The sequence below is a fragment of the Myiozetetes cayanensis genome, unplaced genomic scaffold, assembly GCF_022539395.1.
Source record: "Myiozetetes cayanensis isolate MyiCay16 unplaced genomic scaffold, myiCay2020 scf26, whole genome shotgun sequence".
Taxonomy (NCBI): Eukaryota; Metazoa; Chordata; class Aves; order Passeriformes; family Tyrannidae; genus Myiozetetes; species Myiozetetes cayanensis.
The window spans coordinates 7,953,381-7,966,237 of record NW_026087477.1 but is presented as its reverse complement, the minus strand read 5'-3'; the positions used below and the strand labels follow the sequence as shown (position 1 = coordinate 7,966,237).

Sequence of the window (12,857 nt, the reverse complement as noted above, 5' to 3'; positions counted from 1 at the left end):
TCAGCCCCCATCCCCTCAGCCCCCATCCCCTCAGCCCCCATCCCCTCAGCCCCCATCCCCTCAGCCCCTCACGCCGCTCCCGCAGCTGCCCCGTCCCGCTGCCGCCCGGACCAGTTCCAGTGCGCGCCCGACCAGCTCTGCTTCCCCCGGGACTGGGTCTGCGACGGCCACCCCGACTGCCCGGACGAAGAGGACGAGCAGGACTGCGGGACCGCGACCCCGGTGGAGCCGAGTCCCGGCGGCCCCGCGGGGACCCTGCCCTGGAGCTCGGCGGGGCCGCCCGCCGGCAGCGCAGGTACGGGGGGCGCGGGGCGGCACAGCGGTCGGAAGCCTTTGTTTCCCGCCGTCTCCGGGCTCTCCGGGGCAGCTGCGGGTCACTGTGGGTGGAGGAAGCGCTGGGGGGGACCCCCACCTTCATCTTCCTCCGGCTGGGACGGCGCTGACGCCCCCCGGGGCTCCCTCGGGAAGCGCCTTTGTAGTGCCTGCTTCCTTCTTCGGAACACGCGATCCCCAGCACCTCCCTCCCAACGAGCCGGGGCACGGGAGTCTGCCTGCCTCCCGAGCTCCTCTGATCCCTGGGGAATGGGCAGGCTGAGGGGAAGAGGAAGAGGAAGAGGATGAGGATGAGGGAGGCACTTCTGGGCCGTCCGGTGTCCGGGCAGTGTCTGCACCCCCAGCACGGCCGGCGCCTGCTGCTCGGCTCCGTGGGGTGTCCTCTGTGCTTGGTAGTGCTGTTCTGGCTTCCCTTACCCGGGGGTTTCCGTGGTGTCTGGGAACTGCAGCACCATGAGCGTGGAGAGGATGGGGATTACTGCAGGTGTGGCAGACCGGGTTTGGGCTTGGTGCCTGCACCAGTTCAGTTGGCAGGTGGGGAGATGAGCTGGGTTTTGGCCGTACCTGTGGCCTCCCGGTGTCTGGAGGACAGGTCGAGATGCTGCAGCTCCAGCTAGGAAATTTCCCAACTTTCATTGTTAACATTTCCAGTAGGACTTTTTTCCTCCAATGTGGGCTAATCACAGTAGTGACAGATAAAAGTTTTGCTTGAATTGAAAAAGACCGTTTAGCACTCTTGAGGTGAGCTGGGAACTCAGACAGGTGTGGGTTGGAGATTACTTTGAATGCTGATTGTAAGGTGAGTTGGAAGCCTGATGGACTTGCCTCTCTTTCCTTACAGAGGCCTCAGCTACTCCCGAGCCTGGGGTCTCTGTGCCATCGAGGAGTCAAGGTTACATGTGGATCTTGATTGTTGCAGGTATGTGAGACTCAGGATCTTGGTCCTGCCATGGGCTATAAATACAGTATCTTGATGGAGTCAATTCCAGGCCTGTATAAGTAGCTGCTTTTGCTGTGCTGGAAGGGGCTGAGGGAGGCCTGACACCACAGCTTAATTATTGCTCTGCCTTGGATGTGCTGTGTCCTTGGAGAGGCCATGCCGTGTGATCCAGCACTAACTCTCCTCCTCTCTGCCTGTCCTTTGCCCTCAAGGGAAGCTGCTCATCTCTGGCTGTTGGCTCAGGGTGTTGGGCAGCAGGGCCCAGTCCTGATGCCCAGAGCAGGGCAGTGAGTGGGTCTCTGCTTGTGCATTCTCCTCTCCAGGGCTCCTGAGCATCCTGGTAGCTGCGGGTTCTGTTGCTGTGTGGGGCCTGTTCAAAGCAAAAAGCCGATCTAACACTGTCAGTCTCGAAAAAGCATCCAGGGAACAGCTTATGTCTGGCAAGAGCCAGACAGGCTCCTTTCCCTGAAGGGTAAGTGTCTTGCACCCATGTACTGTGTGTGCCTGAGGGAGAAATGCCTTCTTTCCCTGTGTTTCTGGCCTCTAGAGCATTCCCCCCCAGGAGTAGCTTTTCCCAGCTTTCCTGCTGCTGGTCTTCAGTCTGCCCTGAAGCAGCAGAACTCTCCCCTTTCCTCTGCTGCCAAGGACATGGAGCACCCATAGTAAGCTACTCATCTTCTGGTGTGGGTTTCTTTCTTCCACTTTGCACAGACTGAAGTCAAACCAGGTTTTTGGTCCAAGGACTGTCAATAACCAGGTGTTTTTCTGTTTTGGTAACAGGGATCTTTACACCGAGGTGACGAGGTGGGACTAGCCTGGTCTCTCTCATGCTCGCCACACAGCCTGACTGAATTGGATATTAGCTCTCAAACCTGGGTTGTTAAACTGAATACCAAGAGAATGCTCCCCTTGGAAATAGGTCTTAGACTGTGGGACTACTTTGGCTCTGGAAATAGTACAGGACCTTCCCTGGCACTGTGAAATCAGCCCTCACAAAGATGGTAGGAATGTCTTAATTGTTCTGAGCTCCAGTTGTTAATGCTGATTCCCACCAGCGTGGCCTTGGACCCAAAGATGTTTTTCTCTGTGAAATGCCAGGTGCTGTTCACTGTTGCCCTCCACTCCCAGCCAAGAGCCTTTTTTCACCTGCTCCATTCTTCCCCCTGGATTTTGTCAGGGAACGGGGGCTTCCTCACCCGTTTCCGTAGGAGCTCACTGACTCTGCACAGACCAGACAAATGTTCCGTGTTTGCACTAGTGTTTGATGCTGCTCAGATCCACAGCAGGGGGCTTTTACTGACAGTTCCACCACGGAGCTCCTTGGCCCCCAGGCAGGCAGCTCCTCACACACTCCCTCACACAAACATCTCCGCTTTTACAGACCTGCTCTGCCCACCCCGCTGCTGAGCGCTGGCTGTGGCTCCTCTAACACTGTTAATGTGTCTTCCTTAAAACTGTTCTGACATGAGTGGTGTCTCTTGGGGGTCTGTACTGGGACCAGTGCTATTCTGTGCCTTCATTGGTGCTGTGCAGAGTGGGATCAAGGGGACCCTCAGCCAGTCTGAGGATGAGGCCAGGCTGTGGGTGCAGCTGGGAGAGGGGGGATGTCATCCAGAGAGACCCTCAGGCCCACGAGAACTTCATGAAGTTCTGTAAGGTCAAGTGCAAGGTCCTGCACCCTCATCTGGTCCTGCCCTGAATCTTCATCAGGGCAACTGCTGGAGAAGAGACAGCTCCATGAGACTGTGTTGTCCTGTCCATGTCTAAAGGGAGGTTGTAAGATAGATGGAGACAGGACAGGGGGCAACAGTTACAAACTGACAGGTTGGGTTTAGGTGGGACAAGAGGAAGGAAGGTCTAATGGTTAGGTGCCCAGGGCAGCTGTGGCTGCCCCATCCCTGGGGCCAAGTTAGACAGGGCTCTGAGCACCTTGGTCTGGTGGAGGTGTCCTTTGAAATAAGCCACATCTTGGGTCAGACACTCTGTGTGGCACATGGAGCTCCAGCCAAAGGGCTCAGTGCTGTGTGCCTTGGAACTGGCTGTGCAGGGGCAGATTAGTGCCTAGTGCCTCTGGGCCACGTGCACCTTGCACAAATGTTCCCTCTGCACAAAGCTGCTGCCTTGGCTGCTGACCTCTGTGCCTTGAAGGTGGGAACTTGTCTTGCCAAGCAGATGCCAGTCATCAACCTTGGAGCAGGGATCTTCCGCTCCTGGAGAGCCTGTGAGTGCTGCCATACCCCATGGGAGAGACTTCTAAATGTGGTGTGGAGTCCTGAGTTATTCTAGGGCTGCTATTTTTAGTAGCAGGGAGTCATTTGCAAGAGCACACAACCTTGCTTCTGTTTCCATAGGGATAGGGGGAAATAGCTGTGCTAACTGACACGGGAGAATAAAGAACGTGAAACTAATGACTTCTGGAGTCTTTAATTTTCCTGCATTTGTGTGTTTGCTTAAATTCTGTAGTTGGGAGTTCGGAGGCTGCATCACATTTGGACTGTCACATCCTGGGAAGGAGGATTCATGGTGGGTGGGCTGGAAGCAGGTGCTGCTCTGCCTGCCTGGGGTGGACGTGACTCCAGCACACTCCAGCTGTAGCAGAGAAGTGAAATACAGGGAGCAGAGTGAATGGAGAGGGTGGGGACAGAAACAGCTGGCACTGGCACTAGGAGTGCTGTTGCCAAACAGGGGACAAGTGGGGAGCTCAGCCTACAACAAGGTGAAAAAACTGCCTGAGCTTGTCCCTTCTTTGTCAGAGCAGTGCACGGAGTGGGGAGTCCTGTAGAGCGGGAGGGGCTCCAGGAGTGCCGGCAGGACAGGGCTGAGCTGGGGCTGTGGAAGTGCTGGTGCTGTCAGGGCCACGTGGCCAAAGTCAGCCAGTCCCAGATGGTCCTCTGAGCTCCACTGCCCCGCTGAGCCCCAGCTGAGCTGCTGCTCTGTGGTGTGGGGCAGAGCCCTCTCTCTGTTCAATGAGGAGTGAGGCCCAGAGGCAAACTTGCAAGACCTTGCAGGTTTAGCTTACTGCTCCCTGAGCCAAGTGCTTCAGGGTTGAAAGAAACATATTTTCTGGATCTTGTGCCAAAACCTGGGGCTGTGTTTTGTGACAGCAGTTTCCCTTCCTCTATCCGGTGCCAGAAGTATTTTTGTTGTCCTAATCCCAAGGCTCAAAAACTTCAATTGTAGTGGAGCCCGAGCTGGTTTTGGGCCAGGAGCAGCTTTGTGCTCCAGGTCTCTGTATTTAATTAACCAGTTCATAGAGATCAGTGTGATGTGTTACATGTTGAAGCAAGGTCAGGGTTCTAGGGTAAGGCCTCAAAGATAAACCTGTTTAATTTTGGTTCCCCTTTTACTTGGAAATCCAAAGGATTATTTCCTCCTTTTCAGTTACAATAGTTCAGGGGAATTTTTACTGCTTACTTGAGTTTTCAGTGTCCTGTTCCTGACCCTGCTTGTGGGACTGGTGAGGCTGAAGGCTGATGTGATGGCACAGGGCAGGGCTGCAGGAGCAGCCTGTCCCTCAGGGGATCTGCTCGGGCACTGTGTGGAGACTGAAGTGGTTCCTTCACCTCATCCCCTGTAAATCTGCACTGTGGGGCTTGAGGGATGAGCTGGGAGGTCACGACCATCTCCCTTTCTGGCTGTGACAGCTGACAGAGCCAAGACAACTGCATTAGTGCTTAATGAAGGGCCAGTGCCAAGAGCAGCATCTGGTGTGGGGGTACAAAGCCTCCACAAATCCTTCGTGTCTGCACCTTCCTGTCCTGCCAAGGTAGGGCTGGCGGGGGTAAACCGAGGCAAGATCGTGCTCTTTGCAAATTGCTATCACAGGTGTCCTTCTGGGAAACAGGTAACGTGTGGCAAATGCAAACAGCTAATAAGAACAGCATGAGGGGAAAGAGAAGTGCAGGTCTGGAAATAGTTCCTTGCATAAAGGACTAGTGCCTCAATCTCATTAGTGTCTTAAGGAGCGGGCTCTTGGCCGCCTCCGACTCCTGCGACGCGGAGCACAATCTGATCAGCAATCGGCTTTGGGACCCCGGCAGGTGCCCCGTTGCACCGGGACACGGCAGTGCCCCCCGGGCAGCTGCTCCGGCTCCTCCGAGCTCGCAGCGCTCATCCCAGCCAGCGCCTGCCCAGCAGGAGCGTTCCCATGGAGCCGGAGCTGCCGTCCCACGGCCCCTAACAGGAGTCACGGCTCCCGAGGGCCAGGCACCATGAGGCACCTGGGGACCAGGCGCGCGAGCCTCTCGGCCAGCCTGAAGATCGGGGATCACCGGGGCCGCCGGCGGACCCTGGAGGAGGAGGCACTGCACATCCCCTTCGCGCAGGACAGCCTGGTAAAGCAGTGGAGCTCCCTGCAGAGCGTGGCAGATGGAAACGAGGAGAGCGAGACCCCTGTCCAAAGGAACAAATACCTGCTCAACATCAATGTGGGTGGCAAATCGTTCCAGATAGCTTGCAAGGTGCTGGCCCAGTATCCCATCACGAGGCTTGGGAAGCTGGCCCTTTACACGGACCCTGCGAAGAAGCTGCAGCTCTGCGATGACTACTTGGTGCAGAAGAATGAGTACTTCTTTGACAGAGATCCTTCAGTTTTCCACTACATCTTCCACTTCTACCGCAGTGGGGTCCTGTGGGTGATGGATGAGATGTGCCCCAGTAACTTTGTGGAGGAAATCGAGTACTGGGGCATCCATCTGAAATACTCCCAACGCTGCTGCCGGATCCTGTTTGAGGAAAAGCAAGATGAACTCAATGAGTACCTGAAAATAGAGAAGGAACTGGAGGCAGAACTGGAGCCCCTGGACTCGGGGCAGCAGTTTGATGGCAAATTTCTGGGTGGGTTTCGGAAGATGATCTGGAACCTCATTGAGAACCCGTACTCTTCTGTCCCAGCCAAGATCATTGCCGTCATGTCGAGCTTCTTTGTGCTTATCTCCATCGTAGGCATGACACTGAGCACAGTGGAGGAGATGAAGAACAAAACAGGGAAGATGTGGATGGAGCAGATGGAGATGATCTGTGCCATCTTCTTCACCTCCGAATACCTCATGCGGCTCATATCCTCCTCCAGCTTCAAGAATTTTCTGCGGGCAGCATTTAATGCGATAGACCTGGTGGCCATCCTGCCCTTCTACATCCAGCTCCTCTTTGAAAACCTGGACGAAGCAGACACGCTTTACCACGAGGAGCTGCACAAGGTGGAGAATGTCAGCAAGCTGGGCAAGGTGCTCAAGCTCATCAAGCTCATGAGGATCTTCCGCATCCTCAAGCTGGCGCGCCACTCCACCGGCCTGCGGGCCTTCAGCTTCACCATGCGCCAGTGCTACCAGCAGGTTTGCTGCCTCCTCCTCTTCATTGCCATGGGTGTCTTCACCTTCTCGGCTCTCATACACTCGGTGGAACACGATGTCCCCGGCACCGGCTTCACCAGCATCCCGTGTGCGTGGTGGTGGGCAGCGGTAAGGCCTGCGCAGCTCCCTCCGGACAGGGGGGCGGGGGTCCGAGGGTAGGGGCTGCCTTGCTGCTCGGGGGATTCACCGCTGCTGCAGGCCAGGGAGCAGGAAGGGCCCAGCCTTCCTACCAGCCCAGTACTGGTGGGAAACCCAGAGCCCGACATGCTCTGAGAAAAGAAATCAGAGGTTGGGACTGAGCTCAGAGGCTCAGAAGCTGGTGCTGGTCTGGGATGGTGGGACAGAGGTGGTGGCCTGGGAACCCTCCAGGCTTAAGTTAGTGACAAGGGGGATGTGACTCAGCCCAGGGGACTCAAGTGTTGGTGGATGTGGTTCAGCCCCCATGGGTATGGGGAGAGCCACCCAGGGCAGCCTGAGGCTTGTGCAGAATCACAGCCCAGCTGGGCTTGGGAGGCACAAGGGGGTCAGAGCTTGTGGGGCTGAGATGGGGGACCCAGGGCTGCATGTGGGACCCTTGGGCACATTGTGCCTTGGCCCATGTCCTGAGAGAGGACACAGACTGGGGGGTGTGCTGTTTGCTATCTGTGTGCTGTTTGCTGTTTGCTGCCCCTGTTTGCTGCCCTGCTTGTGCCAGGAGCCAACAGCTCAGCTGAGCTGAGCACTAGAATAGACCTGGTATTGACTCCGAAATGAGGAGTACCTAAAGCACTTAAAATCCAGGGGTTACAAGGGCACTGTGATTTACAGATTAAATGATCCCACAGATCACTTCTGCCCCCTTGGCCACCACAGACTGCCTGCTTCAAATTCATCCCTCCTCAAGGAAGGGCAAAATCACTCGGCAGCATCAGAAGGTTCAGGCCTTTCAATGCCCCAGGCCGAGCCTGTCCCTGGGAGCACAGCTCCCTGCAAAGGTCAAACCTCTCTGCCTCAGCTCTCACCTTGACCCCACAGCCCTGCTCCTGGTCACCGAACATGGTGCATTTCTGGGCAGGGCCTGTTTCCCTTGGATGGAGGCTTTGGAAAGCTTTGTTCCTGTGGGGCTGGGCAGTTCCCGTGCGGGAAGCGCTGGAGCCGCAGCTCCGTGGGGGCAGGAAGCTGCAGCAGACACCGACTGCTGGGGAGGGCTCAGCTCGGGGTGTCCAGCTGGCTTGAAGAGACACATGTGAAGTGGGGACGGAACAGAGGTCTGACCTCTGCTCTCTGCTCTGGGACTCAGCCAGCAGCACTCCACCCTGTGCTCTGCAGAGCCCTGCCTGTGGAGGCTGCTGGAGTGGGGACAGCTGAGCTGGCTGCTGTCTCTGTGTCATTCTGGTCCAGGTGACACCTGGCTCTCACAGAGGGGTGGGTGGGTGAGTCCCAGCACCATCTGGTGGGGTCTGCTGGGCTTGTTCCCTTGGGATTTTATCTTTTCCCATCCTCCCTCAGGTCAGCCTCTCCACTGTGGGCTACGGAGACACCGTGCCTGACACAGTGCTCGGCAGGATGGTGGCATTTCTCTGCATCTCCTTTGGCATCATCCTCAATGGCATGCCCATCTCCATCCTCTACAACAAGTTTTCTGACTACTATGCCAAGCTGAAGGCTCATGAGCTAAGTCAGTCACACCAGCTCTCCAGGAGGATCCGCCTGAAGGAGCGAGTCATGCGGAAGCTGTCGGAGTGCTGGAGAGACGACCCCCGCTATCACCGCTGACCACAGGCCCCCCATCCCCGGACACCCCCTGCTCTCTATCCTGGCCAGCAGGTCCTGTCCTCCAGGGAGGCTCTGACCCATGGGCAGTGAGTCCCAGCAGCGTCCAGGGCTGTGCTGTTGCTCAGCTGGGCCCCCCTCACTGCTTTGTGCCACACCCCTGGCCCACAGAGCCACCTCGGCAGCTGTCCTGCCCAGGCAGGGTGTCTGTGTGTCTGTCTGCATGGGCTGACTTGTGGGGCACCCTGGAATCGCAGGGAGTGAGCAGTGGGATGTGTGGGGCTGGACTGTCACCTGTCTGAGGACGGTGGCCCACTGTGACACCTGCACAGGTGCTGCTCTTCTCCCCATTGAGTGGAACATGCACGGGCTCCCCCTGCCCAGGCCCTGTGACTCCCTCCCAGCCCAGCAGATGAGCAGTCCAGGCCAAGTCCAGCTGGGAGATTTGGGTGAGGATTTGCAGGAAAGGCTGCAACCATGCAGCCTTCCAGACAAACCCACTCTCCTTCCTTCTGCCTAGAGCCTGGAGGCACAGTCCTTCCTCGGGATGCTGCTGTGATGGGACCTGGGGGCACTGTGGGGTACAGACCTTGTAGTCCAGGAACAGGCATTTAATAAACCAGGCCCAAACCCTTCATTGTCGTGGATTCTTGGCCAGCCACTGTGTAAACTGTTCATCATTTGGGTGAGGAGGGGACATCTCCCCAGGGCTCTCCTGCCCAGCAGTGTGAGGACAGGGCTCTCAGGGATGCAGGTGAGCCTGTCCACACGTGGGGTTTGGGATGAGCTGCCTGGGCCTGGGTGCGTTGGAAGAGGACCTGAGGACAAGGGGGCTGTGCCAGCGAGTGTAAAAGGACCCCTGCCCTGTCTGCCAACACCTACACCCGCTCCCCAGAACCCACACTGACACCCACCCTCTGTACACCTCCCCAGCACTGACCTGACCCCACAGTGTTGGTCAGCTCTGGTTTCCACCCCGTTGCAGACTGGCTGATGGATTCTTAGATCATTCAGCTTCCAAGGAATAGGGTGCACCAACCTCCACCCCTTGCCCCTGGAGACTGGGCTGTGGCTGAATCTTCATCCCTCTGCCTGCAGCCCCTCCCCATGTGCCCCCCATCCCATGCCCATGGGGTGCCTGCTTGCCCATGGCCAGCCCCATCCCCAGCAGCAGTTCAGAGTCCACAGGCAGCCCTCAGAGAACAGCACTTTTAATAGTTCCTCTGAATTCATATTACAAGTCACAGCAACATGGGAATGTACAGACATTTACAGGACAGTGTACAGGCAGTTTCTGTCATATATTAGTGCTCTTGCTATTTACATATAGTACAGCCTGCGGGAGCCTCTGCACGGGCAGGGACACCCACACCCCCACGCAGGACACCCCAAAATGGAGCTGTTGGCCCAGGGCTGCCAAGTCACACAGGCTCATTCAGGTTGACTTAACCAGAGCTTGGCCCTGCGCCTTCCCGGGCACTGCCCAGGGGGTGACACCACCAGGGGCAGAGCCAGCACCCCCCTGCTTTTCTCACCCAGGATTGTTTTAGAGGGTCTGTGGGACCAAGGCCCCCCACTGATGCTCTGGAGGGAGCAGGAGCAGCCTCTGCTGCAGCGGCATTTCCACCTCCTGCTCCTCCCGCTCAGTGGCAGCCGCAGCTCCCGGCCACCATGTCGTCGTACTGCTTGAGCACCACGTTCTCGTCGTCATCGAAGTAGAGGAGGTTGATGGAGTAGAGCTTGTCGGGCACACAGCACGGGGTGCTGACGCCCTCGCTCAGCTTCAGGGCGTTGATGATGGACTGCACCGTGGCGTGGTTCGTGGGCCGCATGTTCTCCCCCAGCGGGAAGGGGCAGGAGCCCTTGCAGTGGAAGGCGTTGTACCCCCGGGGGGAGATGATCCAGCCAGACCAGCCGATCTCCTCGAAGTCCACGGACAAGGGATGCCTCTGGCAGGGCTGGAGCCGGTCCAGGGAACGTGTGCTGCGTGACCCGGCTGGCTTGGGCACCGGCACCTTGGCTGGGAGAGGCTTTAAATCTACCAGAAAGGAGCATCCGATGCCATTAACCACTGCATGAGCCTGGGAGAAGGTGCTGCAGCCCCCCAGGCCCTCCCTCTGGCCACAGCCGGTCACCAGCCCAGACAGAGCCACCAGGAGGTGACAGGCTCAGTCTCACAGCCACACCCAAATCCAGCTTCACATCTGCAAGCAGGCAGCACCCTGCGCAGGCTAAACCGGGGTGGAGAGAGCCTCTGCCTCTGGCCGGGCAAAGAGCTTCGGATTTGAGGAGCCCACGCGTGGGCAGCACCCCAGGAAAGGGATGGTGGCACTGAGGGAGCTGTGCCAGGGCACGGGGGACCCACCTGTGAAGCCGCCCGTGGGCAGTGACGCTCCCCGGCGCCCGTCGTCGGTGAACAGCACCAACAGCGGCTTCTTGCTCTCGTGGTGGTCCCGGCCAGTCACAAACTGCAGTGGTGGGGGGTCGAGCGGGCTCCCCCCCAGATCCTGCACTGTCACCAGCAAACCCTGGTTGCTGCTTTCGTCTTCGGTCCAGTCACGAACCTGGGGAACCAACCTGGTGTCACCGCAGGCTGCGGGCTGGGACAGGCACCGTGCTGGTGTCCCCAGGGCAGGGGCCAGGCCAGGAGGGGGGTGTAAACTGGGACCCCCGAGGCCACAATCGGTGTGCCATGAGAAGGGGCTGCTCTAGGGGTGTGCCCAGGGGAGATTGTGGCAGGAGCCAGCACTGGCACTCCCTGAGGAACAGCAGGACCAGTTTGGGGCAGGATGGGGCAGCCCTTGGACCTCTTGGCAGGACTCTTGTCCTGCCAGAGGATGTACCCCTCCCATGTCACTGCAGAGATGGCAGCCAGGAAACTGCACTGGAGCCAAAAGGCTGCTGGGGGTGAAATGGGTTAAAAAATCTCCTGCATTTGAACCCCTGAGTTAAAAAAATCTCCTGTGTGTGAACCCCTGGGTTAAAAAAGCTCCTGTGTGTGAACCCCTGGCATTCTCTCTGGGCTGCCCTAAGCAGGGGGAAAGCAACTCACAGCAGGTGTGATGGCAAAGACCTCCCAGCCCGAGGTCTGCAGTGAGACGAGCCTGGCTGCCAGCAGCTTCTTCCCTCCAGGGGTGTCTGGATTTTCCTTCTCCAGCACCTGGTAGATGCTGACCTGGGGAAGGAAAAAGGTCCTGCCTGAGGGGATGAACACGGACAGAGGTGTGAGCAGAGATGGGGAATTGCCAGCGTGGATCTGTCACAGCCTTCAGGTGCCTTTGCTGATGTTTGCATGTACCAGAAGGACATTTAAGAACCCACTACGGTTAAATCGTTGTGATACTCTGTGAAACATTTGCTCGTACGATCCCAGGGCTGGGCTGTGCTCCCACTGCAGGCGAACGACCACAGTGCGCCTGTGGCATCCTTGGGACAGCTCCGTCCCCGCCCCATCCCCTCCTCACCTGGCAGAAGTGGTGCCTTTTGGGTCCATCGGTGACCCTCGGCCAGAGGCGGAAGAGGTGCAGCTCTGCCGTCAGGATCTTCTCATTCTTGGCCACGCTGGAGAGGACGAACAGGAACCGCATCTCCTCGCTGTGAGCTGGAGGGAAGCGTGAGCTGAGAAGGGGAGCGAAACCGGGGGCAGCACCTCCACTAGTCATGCTCAGCCCCTCCCTGCAGCCCCATCCCAGCACTGCATCCCAGGACCCCATCCCACCCCACCCCTTACTTCTGTCCAGGAAGCTGCGAACGGTGTTGCCCTCCAGGATGTCAGGGTTCTTGGTGACACCATCCGCGTTGGCGACAGTGTTGAATAGATCCACCATGTACTGGGGTGGCTTCTTGAAGTGAGCCGGGGGGGCTGGAGGGTCTTCCATGCCGAAGACTTCCAGCAGCTTTTTCAGTGCCTCAGCCCGCCGGCTCGTCACGCCGGCCGGGCTCGGGCATGCCGGCTTGGCCAGGGCCAGCAGCAGCAGGACAGTCCCCAGCATGGCTCTGTGATCCCTGTCCCAGCTCCACTTCCCCGGCCTCCTCGGCGCTGCATTTATAACTCCCTGGAAAGCTGGATTGGAGTGAAATATGCACAGGAGCAATCAGGACGGTAAAGAGAGCTAATTGCCATGCTAACAAGGTGAGAAGCCGGGCTCCCGGGCCCCCTGCACCAATTAGCCCCAGTACACAAGTGGGAGCGAGGGCGGCTCAGCAGCGCTCCCGGGGCTGGCAGGGGACACGGCGGTCTGGGGCCAGCAGGGCCTCCTTGGCAGGGCCCTGGCTGGGCTGCGTTTGCTCTCCGTAGGAGACTAACTGGATTTTAATGATGGCACTAATGGGACAAACAGGAGGACCCTCCGAGATGAGCATCCCCTTCCCATCGCGGCCCTGCTGCAGCAGCTCGCACTGCTCGAGTCGCAGCCGCTGCGGGGAGCGAGGAGCGGGCTCAGTGTCGCACTGGTGTCCCCATCCCATGGCCCTGTCAGGGC

The 12,857-nt window shown here is 58.1% G+C and overlaps 2 protein-coding genes across 2 annotated transcripts; one reads left to right on the top strand and one right to left on the bottom strand.

The window, feature by feature from the left end:
• The first annotated feature begins 1,755 nt into the window (after positions 1-1,755).
• On the top strand, positions 1,756-9,011 carry LOC126643187 (potassium voltage-gated channel subfamily V member 2-like). Its single transcript, XM_050321429.1, has 3 exons — positions 1,756-1,935; positions 2,054-6,732; positions 8,113-9,011. The coding sequence occupies exons 2-3, from the start codon at positions 5,485-5,487 to the stop codon at positions 8,377-8,379; spliced, it is 1,515 nt and encodes a 504-aa protein (XP_050177386.1). The 5' UTR covers positions 1,756-1,935; positions 2,054-5,484; the 3' UTR covers positions 8,380-9,011.
• Positions 9,012-9,964: 953 nt separating this feature from the next.
• Positions 9,965-12,368, bottom strand: LOC126643205 (bone morphogenetic protein 2-like). The gene is made up of 5 exons (XM_050321451.1): positions 12,107-12,368; positions 11,841-11,977; positions 11,429-11,551; positions 10,709-10,940; positions 9,965-10,372 (listed from the first exon to the last, which is right to left on the bottom strand). Exons 1-5 carry the CDS (start codon positions 12,366-12,368, stop codon positions 10,020-10,022), a joined length of 1,107 nt encoding a protein of 368 aa, XP_050177408.1. The 3' UTR covers positions 9,965-10,019.
• Between the last annotated feature and the right edge of the window lie 489 nt (positions 12,369-12,857).